Source organism: Salvelinus fontinalis, chromosome 11 (assembly GCF_029448725.1).
Source record: "Salvelinus fontinalis isolate EN_2023a chromosome 11, ASM2944872v1, whole genome shotgun sequence".
Lineage (NCBI taxonomy): Eukaryota > Metazoa > Chordata > Actinopteri > Salmoniformes > Salmonidae > Salvelinus > Salvelinus fontinalis.
The window spans coordinates 18442556-18459985 of record NC_074675.1 but is presented as its reverse complement, the minus strand read 5'-3'; the positions used below and the strand labels follow the sequence as shown (position 1 = coordinate 18459985).

Below are 17430 nucleotides of genomic sequence, written 5' to 3'. Positions count from 1 at the left end.
AGAGAGAGACAGACAGACAGAGAGAGAGAGAGACAAGACAGAGACTGTTTGGGAGTCAGGAATTCAGGCTACACCACAATGTATCTGCTGTGGACACGATACATCAGATTCAAACGAAGTGGTACAGTGGAATATGGTCCGAACTCAAGGCTTTAGTCAATTTAATCTTTGGTTCAAATGTTGGGCCAGAGATTGATCATAAGCATAGCACAAGGTAACGCACCAAATCTTTTACGTTATTATTTCAACAAGCACTGTGTTCAATGCTTTTCAACATTTTTCAGTGGGAAACACTCAAGAATGCTTGCTGAGCCTTTCAACCCGAGCCGGCGAGCCAGACAGAGACAGAGGGCCCCTCTGAGATAGCTAGACAGACAGACGCTGTAGGACAATCAAAACAATCTGAGATGAGAGCAGGCAAAAATAACCCTTTTTATTCAATTAAACCGCCAATGCCGGAACATACAAGGTGAGCAGCGGCCCTGCAGAACAGACAAACAGGCCTTCCTGACTCTCCTTCTTTCTTTCCTATCTTCTTTCTCACTGTTCTTTTTCGCCGTCTCCTCTGTCTGCCTCTCGACTGTTTTTTATTGTGCTCAGGTCCCCCCCCCCCCCCCCCCCCCCCCCCATGTCTGGCTAAGTGTAGAAGTCTAACAAAGCCCAGCAGGCACACATAAAGTCATGTCTTTGTGCCAGAGCAACGAGTCTCTTTCCAGCACAGGTGTTCACTGTTTACCTTCAATGGAGGAAAATGACATCTCTGAGTCTTTGGTATGACTTGTCGATAAACAGATCAATGATTGCTTATGAAAAAAAGAGAGAGTACTGTGTTTACTAACAGGGCACAATGAACACACTCCCGCCCCACTGTTGGTGGATTTTTTATTTTATTTAACCAGGCAAGTCAGTTAAGAACAAATTCTTATTTACAATGACAGCCTAGGAACAGTGGGTTAACGGTCTTGTTCAGGGGCAGAATGACTGATTTTTACCTTGTCAGCTAGGGGATTCAATCTAGCAACCTTTCGGTTACTGGCCCAACACTCTAATCACTAGGCTACTGGCTACCTGCCGCATCAATATGTCTGACAGATACGAGCTCTGCAAACACCATTTAAAAGAGATACTGTTGGCACACACACACACACGGACGGACACACACACGTATAAAGGGGAAGAGAGAGAGAGAGAGAGAGAGAGAGAGAGAGAGAGAGAGAGAGAGAGAGAGAGAGAGAGAGAGACAGAAAGACAGAACGACAGAGAGAGAGAGAGAATTAGCATTAACCAACCTTTAGTGTACCATGAAATTGGTGCAAATGAGAGAGAGGGAGATGACGGGGAGATAGAAAGAGCACAAAAGAGGGATGAATAAGAGAGAGGTATAGAAGGAGTATGAGCACGAGCCAACCTTCGAGGTAGACAACGTGATGATAGAGAAAGAACAGTGGTGTGTATTCATGGATGCCAAGGGAAGCCAGGTTTCCCCCCAAAAAACGGACCAGGAAACAAATAAAAAAACATACCAAATAATGTATCTTTCGTCTCTCTGTGTTTCATAATGTTTCTTAAATTCGGAAGAGGCTGAATGTATCTGTTGTGGGAATTTTATGAATATGACTAAATGATGTATACATTTAACGTAGAATTATAACTAACAGAATTATATCCTGTCTGATGAAGAATGTTAGTCCATAAGAAAGAGTAGGCAAGGTTAGTAGGCAAGGAACTGTGGCAGACAACTTGTGACCACTGTGAAACTGATAACAGGGATGGAAGTCTCCCCACCCAGGAAGGGGAGAGACCTTGGCCTTGTAGAAGATTGTATAACAGGTGGCAGACAATCTATGAGAAGAAGACTTGTGAACTGTGTTGCCATTGTATCTGAGAGGCGGAGGGACGTTTATGATGAAATGTGAAGTATATAGACCAATGTACCGGAAATGATGAAGCAGAGCTCAGAGCTCTCTAAATAAACATTCCTGACAATTGTAGCTGGGCCTCTGCCTGATTCATTTCAACCAGTTTCTTACAAATTCTGGGTTTCAGGCTGAGTAATTAATTCAAATGGGTATTATGAACAACTGAGAACAAAATTCTTGTAAAAGTATCTCGCAGGAGAAAGCATACGTGTGAGCAAAACAGCAACCCTCTGTCTCTGTATCTGTAGACCATCTATATGATGCTGTCTGGTGAAAAAGAGTATGCCATTGTTGCCGCCCATAGCACTGAATGCAAGGGAAGTCAGCGAGCATTTGGCCTCCCTTTAAAAAAAAAGTGTAAAATAATAGCCAATCAGCGCTGAGCTAAACTGAGTGAGCTCAACTGTGAATGGTCCCTTGTGCACCAAAAATAAAGTGTCAAGGGAAGCCAGTTTGGATTTGGCTTCACACCAATCACATCACATAAAAAGCAAAAAGACAGAAACAACTTGAATTGTTGCATCTCGTTATGTTTTTGTCCTCCGGTGGCTAGCTAGCTAAAATTGCCCCTTTCCTAAATTAGCCATGGATGGAAATAGGGTTTAGGTTTAAGGTTTTACTTAATTCTTCGTACTGGCCAATGATTATATTCTAAACCAACAATAAATTCATACATTTTTTAAATGGTGCTGGATTAGTAGAGGCAGCTCCTGTTGTCTTTGCGACTTGCGTTAACTCTCTGTGGTTCTAAATCAATAGTTGTTAAGGGCTCCGAAAATGTCGGAAACATTAACTTGCTTGACTATGCTGTAGGTTATGTAACTGTCTGTTATATGCAATGTGCTTTGTGGACTTCACCGGACAGAGGTTGCTATCCGGTTTTGTGATGAAACAAAGGTGTGGTAGAATTTATTCTGCACTGTGTCTTCTTAGTGTCTCGGCCTTTAGGCATGTGAAGTAACAGGTTGTAGAGCAAACAACACAATTATCACAACACAAAGGTTGTAAAATGTGTTTTTTTCCCTAGCTTGGCTTCCCTAGTGATTTTACCCACGCACCGTTACTGTGCGAGAGTGTAGAGAAAGAGAGAACGATAAAGAGCGGAAGAGAGAGAAAGGGACAAAGAAAATAGAAAATAAGGTGTATCTCTGACCCCAAGCACATGTTTCATTCTCTACAGGTTTGTACTTTCATTTATAGTGCTTGTTATGTGTGTGTGTGTGTGAGTGTGTGTGTGTGTGTGTGTGTGTGTGTGTGTGTGTGTGTGTGTGTGTGTGTGTGTGTGTGTGTGTGTGTGTGTGTGTGTGTGTGTGTGTGTGTGTGTGTGTGTGTGTGTGTGTGTGTGTGTGTGTGTGTGTGTGTGTGTGCGCGTGTCCGTATATTTCTGTGTATTTGTGAGTGCCTGTATGTGTTTCACTTGACATGCACCATTTGCAAGGCGCTCTACCCCCGTTCCACTCCATTTGAGCAGACATTCTGAGAACAGCAAAATGTCCAGTTAGGCCCTGACTCTAAATGCACCTTGACAGCACAAAAGAATAAGCTAGGGGCTCGTTCTCCTCATAGCAAAACAGCCAACACATGATAGCCTAGCCATACACAAATGAAAACCAGGTTGTACAGTAACAGAGGACTATTGACTCCCTGCCTGTCTCCTGTCCGTCTCCCGCTGCGTGTCTGGGCCACAGAGCCCACCTGTCACCGTCTGTCGCTCTCTGTTTATATTAAGACATAATCAATGGAAGAAGACAAGAGGCCTGGATAAGTGACTGGTTGAAAGGCTGTTTAGGGGAATTCATTAACATACTGTACTGCACAGTGTATTAGGATGCAACATAGTGCCTATCTCAATTACTGTATATGAGTGTACAAAGCTATCGATCACGTGACAACGTTCATTCCTATGTGAATACTCAATAGCGCATCGAGGCCAAATGAAGTCGGTTAAGATGGTGTCTAATATGCAGTTTGAGGTACTCCAGAAAGTGACGCTGCAGGCTAGCTCAGTGCTGCCCCCTCTCATTGACTAACTTGAGTTCAAGGCAGACCGGGGTACTGCAGGCTACCATTAGCAACTAAACGATCCTTATAACTTATTCTTTGTGCGATTTCAAAATAATTGGTTAAAGGACATACGTCTGGTGTATTAGAAGCAATTATTGGTCCAATAATTGTCTTTAAAAAATTGTATTTACACGAAGATTGACCACAAATATTGCCATTTTCCCATTCACTACAATGGGGGATCCTATTTTCTGCAAACAATGCCTACAGTACCGCGGTTGGCCTTGAACTTCTGTCGCTTCAATGAAAGGGGGCAGTTGTTTTCCCCTGGCATATCTATTGTAACTTGAGTAATGTCTTGTTCGAGTTGCAAATGCCTGTGCGGACGGCAGACACTCCAAGTTGTAAAACCGGAAAACATAAACACAGTTGAGATTTAACTTGAAAAGCTTGTCCGTCAACTCCCTGTTGCGTTCATAATATTTGACGAGGGGGAGAAAATGCAAATCATCCAGAAGCAGAAAGTGATCCTGTATGGAGAATAAAGGTTGCCGTTTTCGTCAGATGTAAGGCTTCTGTGCAAGAGGTGTGTGAAAATACACCAGTTTCAAGGTATTAGCTAGGTCAATAGCTAGCTTTTTCAGAGAAGCAAATGAAGCTAGCTGTGTTTATGGACGTAACGCAATACAGGAAGTATTGCCAAACTGTATATGCCAATCTGTCAGTCAATCTCTTTCCCAAAAACAAACTGTGAATCACCCTCTCCCAGGGTGATATCTCCATCTCTCTCCCAACACAACTCTTTATTTCTCTACTCACTTCCCCAAAACAGCATAATGTTAGCCGTTACCATTTATGACATTATGTCATCGAGATCATTTCCTCATTATACAGAACCACCATTATGACACCACCTGACCAACCGTCCAACAGCGCCAAAGCCCGGGCCAAGCTCCATCGGTAAAGGCTGCAGCCTGCAGTTGAAGCCTTCCTCAGCAATGTTCTCTTCTGTTCTCTCCTCCTCTCTCTGGGACGAGAAGCCATCCTTTCTACTCCAGCGCGTCTCTAGGTGGCTTCATTAAAGATCCTATCTAAAATAATCACTTAACCGCGCTATACAAGAGAGAGAGTGTGTGTGTGTGTGTGTGTGTGTGTGTGTGTGTGTGTGTGTGTGTGTGTGTGTGTGTGTGTGTGTGTGTGTGTGTGTGTGTGTGTGTGTGTGTGTGTGTGTGTGTGTGTGTGTGTGTGTGTGTGTGTGTGTGTGTGTGTGTGTGTGTGTGTGTGTGTGTGCGTGCGTGCGTGCGTGCGTGTTAGATCCTAACCCATGCAGCATAACGAATTAATTAAATTAGGCCCATCCTAATCCACCGTTAATAGCATACATAAGCCACCCAGAGACAGAGAGAAAGAAGAGAGAGAGGGATGGGGTGTAGAGAGATGGACGACACTAAGCAAGACACCCCAAAGGTAGAATAAAGAACACCAAGTTTCAAGTTGCATTTGTTGTATGTACGGGATACGCATGTTATACATCATCCAATGAAACGCTTACTTGCAGGTTCCTTCTCGACAACGCAACAACAATAAGAAATGTCAAAGATAAGAATACGAACATAAAGTAAATGACAGTAGAAGAGAATAAAGATTGTAGCATAAGTATAATACAGGAAGGCACAATTTATAGTACAATATGTACACGTGTATTGGAGAAGTGGGGATGGGGGGCAACTGTATACATGTAGCAGTATAATAAGAGTCTGGTAGCAGCAGTTGTGATGTGTGCTAAGGTGCGGAGAATTAGAGCAGTCCACTTCAAGTGTTCAGCAGTCTGATGGCTTATAGATAGAAACTGTCTCTGAGCCTGTTGGTATCAGACCTCGTGCTTCGCTAGCGTCTGCCTGACGGTAAGAGAGAGAACAGTTCCTGGCTGGGGTGTGTGGGGTCCTTGATGATGACCAGGTTTTCTGTTTACATATTACTCATGTAAGTGCAAAACCTAACAAAACTCAATGTTCAGTGAACACTAAACACTTAAAGCTGTTGTATGGGTGTGATTTGCAACAGGCGTGGATGGTATGAGAGGAAATCGATGCCTTTAACACCGAATGTAGCTGCCAACTCAATTTCAAATATGAATCAGAGACAGCATTCACTTGTCTTTGATCGATTCGCGTTCTTGCTGGGCTCTGAAATTGCCTCTTTGGACTGGACCTCTCTACATAATCATCATCACTAACACCGCCACAAAGTCATAATTGTGGCTAAACCCCACCCATTTCTACAATTTCTAACCCTAACCTTAACCAAACTGCTAACCTTATGCCTAACCCTAACCTTAAATTAAGATCGAAAAGTGATGCTAGCATGGTTATTGTCTGGCCCTGAATACCGAATACCAGCCAATCAGAGAAGACAGTGGTAACAACACAACCACCTCTTAACCCAGTTGGCCTGCTCACCTGAAATCTGCTTCCTCTCTCTGTTCCTCTCTGCCGCCAGCCGCGCTGTAACTGGTGCCTGACATCTGAGTGTACTGTATGATTTGATCTGTTTATTAATTCACTTCCTGGATATTAAAAGCCTTCTGATGCGGACATGGAGAGGGGGGGGGAGAGGGAGGGAGGTGAGGAGCATGGGGGAGAGATGGAGACAAAGGGTGTAATAGAGGGGGGAGAGAGGAAGAGAGGAAAAAGAGGGGGAGAGAGAGAGAGATGGGAAAGGGAGGGTGGAGAGACAGAGAGAAGGAGAGAGGGGGAGAGAAATAGAGAAACAGGGATGAAGAGAGAGATACATTGATGAATATACATGTACAGCTCCAGAATTCTGTTCACCCAGAGATGAGGGCCAGTGTGTGTTCCACTGTAGTCGGTAGGTGGACTGTATCACCTGTATAGACAGGGGACTATGCCACGACATGTCAGATAGTTACAGGAAGTCAAGTAGGCTTGTTGACATACATACTTGTGCACACAGCAGAACATCTCTACATCACACACACACGCACACAAACACACACACACACACACACACGCGATAAACGTATGCACACACATGCGCTAATAACGATTGTTTAAATGAGAAAATGGTAAGAAATAAAATATTGTGAATCATTTATATTTCAAGAACCCCAGTAGGTATGGAAGAAGCAGTCATTATCAGATCCAAGTAAGGTGCAAATATTAGTTTTTTTCGATTTCAATTATATTCCGTTGTTGTACTGTAGAAATCATTATTAGATGAATGGACAAATCATTAAACACATACACATAAAAGCAGCTCAAGCAGTCTTTATACACTACAGAAAAGAAAAAAAACCTTTCCCAAAAGTAATTGCAGTTTTTTAAATCGATAGATGTCTGAGCACATGCTGCACTGGAATCCAATTTCAAAGCCTTAAATCTTTATTTAAACAAACAGCTGGAGAACAAAGTAGTGAGGAATCTAATTGTAATACCCCTCACTCCGGGAACCCTCTATACATTGATATATGATATGTAATATAATATAATATATGATATATGATATAACATGTATCAACGATATGGACAGAGTAAGAAAGGTGTCTGTGTGTGTATGACTCCATATAGGAATGAGAGTATGATTCAACATGACACAGGGACATTAGTCCCAGCGTTACCACAGATCATTACCATAATTATGTCATTGAAACAATAGTCAAAAGTAAAACATCCTCATCTTCCAATTGCAGTCCCCTCCGTTCGGGTACGTGGTCAACTGAACTGTCGCCTCTCCTGTCGTAGCTCAGCCTCTAATTGTCATAGTCCCATGCTGTGACATGGTTGGTCACATGGCGGGAGCGTGTCGCGCGTGATGAGCAGAACTGCACATTTGGGCCACCGTCTGTGACATAATTGGACATCTACTCCCGTCACGTGACTTTGATAGAATCTGACCATTTCTGACTGATGTTTTCGAAACACGCATTTAGTTAATTCATCTGATTTCTTAGATGAATCAAACACATCCCCGACACCTAGCATGGGTTAGTCGGTAGTCTTTGCACACGCCTGCTGGTTTGCTTTCTTAACCTAGCTCAGTAACCTTGTTCCCCAAGTCTAAACCAGTCACCAACCAACCAGCCGTTCAGAGACAACAATCATGAAAACCAGCAGACACTGAAGCCCTCCAGGCCTAAAGTCAACCAGCCCTTTATTAAAGGGAAATGTCATTAGAGTCAACCAGCACTTTATTAAAGGGAAATGTCATTAGAGTCAACCAGCACTTTATTAAAGGGAAATGTCACTAGAGTCAACCAGCACTTTATTAAAGGGAAATGTCACTAGAGTCAACCAGCACTTTATTAAAGGGAAATGTCACTAGAGTCAACCAACACTTTATTAAAGGGAAATGTCATTAGAGTCAACCAGCACTATATTAAAGGGAAATGTCACTAGAGTCAACCAGCACTTTATTAAAGGGAAATGTCATTAGAGTCAACCAGCACTATATTAAAGGGAAATGTCACTAGAGTCAACCAGCACTTTATTAAAGGGAAATGTCATTAGAGTCAACCAGCACTTTCTTAAAGGGAAATGTCACTAGAGTCAACCAGCACTATATTAAAGGGAAATGTCACTAGAGTCAACCAACACTATATTAAAGGGAAATGTCACTAGAGTCAACCAGCACTTTATTAAAGGGAAATGTCATTAGAGTCAACCAGCACTATATTAAAGGGAAATGTCACTAGAGTCAACCAGCACTTTATTAAAGGGAAATGTCATTAGAGTCAACCAGCACTATATTAAAGGGAAATGTCACTAGAGTCAACCAGCACTTTATTAAAGGGAAATGTCATTAGAGTCAACCAGCACTTTCTTAAAGGGAAATGTCACTAGAGTCAACCAGCACTATATTAAAGGGAAATGTCATTAGAGTCAACCAGCACTTTATTCAAGGGAAATGTCACTAGAGTCAACCAGCACTTTATTAAAGGGAAATGTCACTAGAGTCAACCAGCACTATATTAAAGGGAAATGTCATTAGAGTCAACCAGCCCTATATTAAAGGGAAATGTCATTAGAGTCAACCAGCACTTTATTAAAGGGAAATGTCACTAGAGTCAACCAGCACTATATTAAAGGGAAATGTCATTAGAGTCAACCAGCACTTTATTAAAGGGAAATGTCACTAGAGTCAACCAGCACTTTATTAAAGGGAAATGTCATTAGAGTCAACCAGCACTTTCTTAAAGGGAAATGTCACTAGAGTCAACCAGCACTATATTAAAGGGAAATGTCATTAGAGTCAACCAGCACTTTATTCAAGGGAAATGTCACTAGAGTCAACCAGCACTTTATTAAAGGGAAATGTCACTAGAGTCAACCAGCACTATATTAAAGGGAAATGTCATTAGAGTCAACCAGCCCTATATTAAAGGGAAATGTCATTAGAGTCAACCAGCACTTTATTAAAGGGAAATGTCACTAGAGTCAACCAGCACTATATTAAAGGGAAATGTCATTAGAGTCAACCAGCACTTTATTAAAGGGAAATGTCACTAGAGTCAACCAGCACTTTATTAAAGGGAAATGTCACTAGAGTCAACCAGCACTATATTAAAGGGAAATGTCATTAGAGTCAACCAGCACTTTATTAAAGGGAAATGTCACTAGAGTCAACCGGCCCTATATTAATGGGAAATGTCATTAGAGTCAACCAGCACTTTATTAAAGGGAAATGTCACTAGAGTCAACCAGCACTATATTAAAAGGGAAATGTCATTAGAGTCAACCAGCACTTTATTAAAGGGAAATGTCACTAGAGTCAACCGGCCCTATATTAAAGGGAAATGTCATTAGAGTCAACCAGCACTATATTATATTGGGGCGGCAGGGTAGCCTAGTGGTTAGAGCGTTGGACTAGTAACCGGAAGGTTGCAAGTTCAAATCCCCGAGCTGACAAGGTACAAATCTGTTGTTCTACCCCTGAACAGGCAGTTAACCCACTGTTCCTAGGCCGTCATTGAAAATAAGAATTTGTTCTTAACTGACTTGCCTAGTTAAATAAAGGTAAAAAAAAAAGAAAAAAAAAAAAATTAAAGGGAAATGTCATTAGAGTCAACCAGCACTTTATTAAAGGGAAATGTCACTAGAGTCAACCGGCCCTATATTAATGGGAAATGTCATTAGAGTCAACCAGCACTTTATTAAAGGGAAATGTCATTAGAGTCAACCAGCACTATATTAAAGGGAAATGTCATTAGAGTCAACCAGCACTTTATTAAAAGGGGAATGTCACTAGAGTCAACCAGCACTTTATTAAAGGGAAATGTCATTAGAGTCAACCAGCACTATATTAAAGGGAAATATCATTGGAGTCAACCAGCACTTTATTAAAGGGAAATGTCACTAGAGTCAACCGGCCCTAAATTAAAGGGAAATGTCATTAGAGTCAACCAGCACTATACCAGCACCCCAACATCAACATATGTGAAAATGGCCCGTTTTCTTGTAAAAAAAAAGATTGAGGAAGATGAGTGTTTCCAATGACATCATCAACCAATTACTAGGCAAAGCCTACTCATAATTGGTCAAAAGTGCAACCTGAGTCCGGCTCCATATTGGGCTCAAGACATACAGATCTAGGATCAGTTAGTAAGGGATGTAACCTGAGGCAGTGTCCCTACCAGGCTCCAGACATACTAATGAGAGTCCTGATCATGCCTGTAACCCTTTTGTGACCCCAACAGACTTGACCTCTAACCACTGACCCTCCCCATGTGACTACTGAGTTCATATGAGCTGTAATCCTGACTAGACCCTAGAGACAAATCCTATTCTATATGACCTCCTATTAGAATGAGTCTATGGCCTTGAGTAACATCATGCATAGCCAACCTATACAATGTGTGTAACACCTTCGGCAAGTAACAAACGGTTGTCCATTGGAGCTGCAGATCCTCATAGGGCTAGGCATCCCTTGCAGTGAACTGCACAGATCAGAGGGTCCACATTGAGCCCTTGATTAAGGGACAAAGGTGTCTCATTTAGTGTGTCTGCTGACTTCCCTCTCTCCTATCTCTCTCTCTCTCTCTCTCTCTCTCTCTCTCTCTCTCTCTCTCTCTCTCTCTCTCTCTCTCTCTCTCTCTCTCTCTCTCTCTCTCTCTCTCTCTCTTTCTCTGTCATTGCCTGTCTTTCACTCTTCCTCTCTCCTCTGTCAGTCTATTAGTGTCTCTCTCTCGCTCCACTCATTCTCTCCTCCGCATCTCCAGTAGCGACAGCTGCTTCAGTAATGGATGCCGTTTGACAGTGAATAAGCCAATTAGAATGGCAGTGATTTAATTGGCCCCGGACGATTTCACTAAATCCACAAACGAGTCAATTAGTGGGACCGTGAGGGGCAGGGGGCCAGAAGCAGGACAAGGGGGTTAAGCTGTGACACTGATTCAAGTTATTCAAGTGTTACACATTCTAGAACCACCGCGGTTATTATTTGACTTTGCACTTTGCTGGCCGTCTAAGAACATTTGATTAATTGATTCATTCAAGTTGTTCACCTCCCAATCTTTGATACACACAGACAAAGGCAGAAACAGACAGACACACACACACAGCCTCTCTTCCAGGTCCGGGGATATCCAAACCGCGGGAGTCCTGGCCGTACTAAATGGATCACAGGCTGGAAGGAGAATTGGCTGAAATTAGGCCGTAATTCACTGGACACGCAACTGGTTTTGTCTCTGGCTGTGTATCTGCCTAGGTACAGCATGGACACGCAGTGTACACAGTACAAAATGAACCCCTGGGCAACTGCAGCACAGGAGCCAGACGTTATACAGCGTGATACTGCAGGTCAGAGACAGGCTGGGGATTTGAGAGAGCTAGCAACAGTAAGAGGATTAGGTATACTTAAGCAATAAGGCCTGAGGGGGTGTGGTATATGGCCAATATACCACGGGAAAGGGCTGTTCTTACACACGACGCAATGCGGAGTGCCTGGATGCCACCCTTAGCCGTAGTACATTGGCCATGTACCACAAACCCCTGAGGTGCCTTATTGCTATTATAAACTGGTTAACATCATAATAAGAATAGTACAAATAAAGGTATTGTCATATCCGTGGTATACAGTCTGATATTAAACAATGGCTGTCAGCCAATCAAAATGAAGGGCTCGAACCACCAAGTTAATAATGGTGAATTTGGTGCAGCCAGTGATACTGCTAGAGTATATGGGTGCATTGAGCAATGTGGAGTGCTGCAGTGGGCTCATAAAAGACACAGCACGGAGAGAAAACTCATTCTGCTCTCTGCTATGCCTTCTTATCTCGCTCTCTCTGTCTCTCGCTCTTTCTCTCTGTCTCTCTCTCTCTCTCTGTCTTGCCACCTTTATCTCACTCCCTCTCTCTTTGCCCTTTCTCCAAATTTCCCTATGACCTTATCCTTCTCTTTTTCTATATTTTTCTCTTTCCCTCCCTCCTCTCTGTTTTACCTGCTTCACTGAGCACACCTCCCTCCCCTCGCCTGCTCCCTGCAGTTCCCAGCCACAGATCCATCCCTGTCTCTGGTCCCCTGGCAAGGTAATGAGACATTAAAGAACGATAGCCTACGTCCGCTTAAGAGCTATGTCCTTGCTCAATCTACCAAAACACTCCTCGCACGCATGTACGAGCACACACACGCACACACACAGACAGACACACACATTTGAGAGAAATGTGGGGATTTTTACAGACATGAGTACTGGACATTTATTTCTTTTTGATAATACGGTCCAGGGCATTTTACCATACACTCGATTCATCCAATGGCTTTTTGTGAGGCACTGGACCGATGCAATAGAATAGAAACAGATGACTGTGTGTTCGTACTCTCAAACAAAGGCTAGTGCAGCTGTGTAGTCACCACCTGTCAAGCCCTGGGCACAGTAAACACAGACTGGCCTCAGGTACTGCCATCGCCCGCACACACACTGGCACTGCAGCCAGAAACACACCACACACAGTAACCAGCTGATTGACACATCGGCAAAACAAAGAGGTGAGGCTTCTATGAGCCAACAGAATGGTTTCTGGTTGTGGATGGGAGCTTGGCTGTGTATCAGTGATGTTAATGTGTGTGTGCGTGTGTGTGTGTGAGTGGGAGTGAGAGAAGGTTGCTTTTCTTCATTGAGTTTTTTTGTCTTAGGCCTAGCTCATTAACAGAAAGGCCAAGACACGCACACACACACACACAGAAATAACAAGCCACTCCTACTGCGTCAGCCATTAGCTCAGTGGTGAGTGTGAACCAGTAATTGCATTTTGTTATTGATATCATCCAATCTGACAGTGGGGACATGCAACTCCACAAATTACACACAATGAGGTGTGGCAATCTATTCCTCTACCTCTTTCTCTCAGCCACTATTTTCTCTCCATCCCTCCCCTTCTTACACATGCAATTACAGAATAAAGTAATCAGAACACAACAAGCCTTCCAATCAAATTCATTGAGAGACTCATATAGACAAACTGTCAGGCAGTAGGCTCAATAATGAACAAAACAAACCAATCAAATAGAGAAATACCAGCTCTTGACCTATGAGTAATTGAGCCTTGTGAAATCCATCATGTTAACTATGACGCTGACACTCCACGTTTGTGTTCATGTGCCGAATGGACTTCAACGGCGCTGTGATCAAAGCGTCAGACATGGGTTTTAGCGCTCCATTTGATTACCACTTTAGAGGCTGATTCACACCCGTGAACTGTTGGCAGGGAAAGTAACGGCAATGCTAGAGCACGCAATGCTGAAAAGAGCCGCAGCGCTTCGTTTCAGCACCATGGAGAGCGCACAGTACTGCACTGCCATGCTTGCTGCTCCGCTTCAGCACCGCGGAGAGCGCAATGCAACCGCTATGCGTGCGGCTCTGATTCCCCACAGCGCGCCACTCTCTTTTTCAACACCATGGAGAGCGCAAAATAGGCTACTACTGCACAGCGCAGGTGGGAGAAACCGGCAAAGGCGTCAATGAACCGTAGCCCCAGGACTCATATTAATGAATGGGTGTACACATCAACAGCAACACGGTGACATAATATGCCTCTTGCACAGCTTAGACTGCAACGCTGCAGCCACTTTTCAAACCGAGTATGGCTAAATTGAATCAACTGTAAGCCAAATAAGAGAGGAGCAACCAAAAGAAAATATAAGACCACTGTGTGTGTGTGTGTGTTTGTGTGTGTGTGTGTTTGTGTGTGGGGGGGGGGGGGGGGGGGGGGGGCAGAGAGCGAGAGAGAAATGCTGTGTGAGAGAAATCTATTGTAGTATATTCTGATTTAAAATGTACATTTTGTCATTGATCTCTCTCTGCTCCTCCCAAGTTTTCCATTTATAGCTCTCTTCATTTGACAGTGTTGAAGAGGTGTGAATGTTAATGACGAGAACTGCTACAGTGGTTAGGATATGATGACATCATAGGCCTACAGCTTGGCCTGTGAATAAGGTAAATGCCTCTGAGGCCTTTGAATGTGAATGTTGTGTGAATGCCCTAAACCGTTCACTTGAGGGTGTTTCATGTAAATGGAGGATTTAGGCAGGCCTCTGAGACATTTGCCCAACTTTCCATTCACACTGCAGCTGCATTGAGAGAACACACTCAAAGGTGAGAACAACAGCAAACCAATGCTGCTGATTTAGGGTCGAAAACACACCCCCTGAGCATTTGATCACACATCTGCACTGTATGGTAAACTGGATCGGCACCTACCCCAGAGTTGTCATGGTGACGATGGTGTACCAGAAGGCTGCTGGGATGCTGGTGAACTTGCTGGCTGAGGAGCCCTTCTCGGCGTAGAACATGACAGTGGCGAAGATAATGATGGCCATGGTGAGAGAGAAGAGCAGGAAGCCCAGCTCCGAGGCGCAGCTCTTCAGCGTGTAGCCCAAGATGCGCAGCCCCGCAGAGTGGCGGGAGAATTTGAAAATCCTGAAAACCCGGAAGACCCTCAGGGTGACGAAGGCCCCGCTGACGTCCTCGTTGTCCGTCATGACCAGGCCGATGTAGTAGGGCATAATGGCCACCACATCGATGACGCTCATCACGCTCTTGATGAAGTTCCAGCGGCTGGGCGCCGCCATTAGACGCAGCAGGTACTCCACGGTGAAGATCATGACACAGGCCGTATCCAGACAGAAAAATGCCAAGGCATACCGCTCCCCGCACGACACCTGTTTGACCCGATTTTGCAAAGTCCCGCACGGGACCGTCTCCACCACGTTGGCCATCACGGAAACAGCAATGAAGAAGCCGGTGACGTAATAAAACACCAGGGCCATGGTGCTCGTGTGGGGGTTCTCGAAGGCCCGCCACATGGTTTCTCGGAATGTCATATCCGGCGGGACCATATCGTTCTGGTTCTCGCTGTCCTCGTCATCCTGGATTCTCTCCTGGTTCTCCCGCCGCCGGTCCTTGTACTCTTCATAGCAGCAGTCCCCTATGATCTCCGGTATGATCCCAAAGAAGGCCAGCTCCTCATCGTAGGCCGAGATGCACTCCTGGCGCGGGTAGTGCAGCTTCCCGGTACGATAGAAGTTCAGAATGTGTCTGAAAATATCCGGGTCACGGTCGAAAAAGTATTCGTTTGTCTCCTCGTGGAAGAAGAATTCCCGCTCTGTGCTGCCCAGTAAAGTGTCCGGGTACCGCTCCAATGTATTCCGCCACGTCTGGAACTTCTGACCGCTGACATTGAGCAAAATGAGCCCGTCCTGTTTTCGCCGGTTGTCAGGTGGGGGCGTCGGCATGGGCGCACTGGCTACCGGCATCCATCCTATAGCAGCCGCCCGGGCGAATGGTAACCACGCCGCCACTCCCGCTGCCATGGTGACCCACTGTGTGCGACCCGGTCCCGGTGAAGAGCTCTCGACGCTCCGGTGGGCGATCACAGAACCACAGCGCGGCGAGAGGACATCTGGAGAGGCAGGAAAACAACCCAAGCATTAGCCTACTCATATGGCTACACTGGAACAAATCATGCATGGTTGATATGAATATATCGTCCACTTGCTGTTCATTCTGTTTCCTTCTGAAACTCAATAAATAATCAAATCTAAAATCATTGCACAGACATGTCCCACGTATATCCCTACTGTCGTCGATAGTGAATGTAAAGCGTGAGAGCGAGTAGTCAATGGTTCTAGTATCAGTGACTCCACCGAACCAATATTTAGCAGTATAACATACATGATTCAACGGCAATAGTCTGGAAATTGAAAGCACATACTACAAACTAATAATGTAGCCCACTCACCTGCGCGTAAAAGCGACTGGTTTGAAAAATAAAGATTTCCGTTCTCTTTCTAATAGAAAACAATCCTCTCTGCACACAAAAGTATGCAGAATATTCTCCCCTTGGAAAAGGGGTTGAAACGAACCAGCAACAAGTTCAACACGGGGGTGATTCCGTGCTCCAAACACCGGGAAAGACTTGGCTCCAGTCATACAAGGACATTCTCGAGCTATTTCTCTAGCCAAACAACACCCTGAAGCTCAGCTCGCGCCTCCGGCGTCTTTATCCCTCCTAGAGCTCGAGCTTTTCAAGAAACGCGCGACTGTGATCCTCTTCGTAGACCAATGACTGTATGGGCCGAGTCCACACCGACAACTGTGCTCTGTGTTCGCAGCTGAATCGCGAAAGGACATAAAATCACATACACGGACACACACGCGCTCAACACAGACACACAGAAATACACAAGTGTGCCACCACCATATCCACAAGCTGCCGCTCCAGCTCAAAATGTCACCAGCGGAGGCAACCGTTGAATAATTATATAATAACCACTAGAGAGAGAAGAATCAATAACCGAATTCGCGGAATCGTATAAGGAGAGCAACAAATGGGAGTATGGAAGTTGTTGGCTCGGCTGCCTCTCCTCTCCGTCACTCTCGCTGCTTTGCAGCTGCGCCGAAGGCCCAAGTTCCTCTCCCCAGTTCGTAGGGGGCGTGTCACGAGTTCCGGGCATCCTTTAACTTCTGTGTAATCAAATGGAGCGCTCCTCCTTGATGCCTTGCGGATACCCCGTTATGCACGACGGTGTCAGCATTAACCAAATATCTCTCTGAAACGGACACCGTACATGCGGCCAGCCCCGGTGGCAGTGTGAAATTATACCACACCGTACTGACAGAGTAGTATCACATCAAAGCAATAGCATGCAGTACGTTGTGCATAAAACGAGCTTTGACTGAAAGTGTATTTACGGTGGTTGCTAATACACAGGCCGTTGTTCCAGCCTCCTTGTCTCTGGGCACTGTTACTGATGCTCAGCCGGAGCACCGCTAGATGGAGACAGTTTTCAGGGGAGAGGGGAGCCCACGGAGCCGAGGGCGGAGTGGAGGGCACCGCAGACGGGGTATCTGTTCTCCCCTCAGCTCTCAGCAGATGTCCTCGGAGACTTTATAGACGTCATCAACGTGATGGATGTATGTCATTGTCTAGCGCAGTGACCATTGAACCCCACCCGACAGCACTCATCCCTGGAGAAGACACTCAAACCCCCGA

The 17430-nt window shown here is 44.8% G+C and overlaps 1 protein-coding gene across 3 annotated transcripts in view; it reads right to left on the bottom strand.

Moving 5' to 3' along the window:
* The window catches only part of LOC129865219 (potassium voltage-gated channel subfamily D member 2-like), a 171678-nt gene extending 154672 nt beyond the window's left edge, over nucleotides 1-17006 (bottom strand). For 2 of the 3 annotated variants that reach the window (XR_008761328.1, XM_055937821.1), the window contains exons 1-2: nucleotides 16177-17006; nucleotides 14637-15837 (exon numbers count right to left, since the gene is read on the bottom strand). Coding sequence is in view for 2 of the 3 variants with exons in the window: in XM_055937821.1 (XP_055793796.1) it covers nucleotides 14637-15748 (1112 nt within the window). In the remaining variant the exon portion in view is untranslated. The remainder of the gene's footprint in view (nucleotides 1-14636; nucleotides 15838-16176) is intronic. The other variant, XM_055937822.1, reaches the window with a different exon arrangement.
* Between the last annotated feature and the right edge of the window lie 424 nt (nucleotides 17007-17430).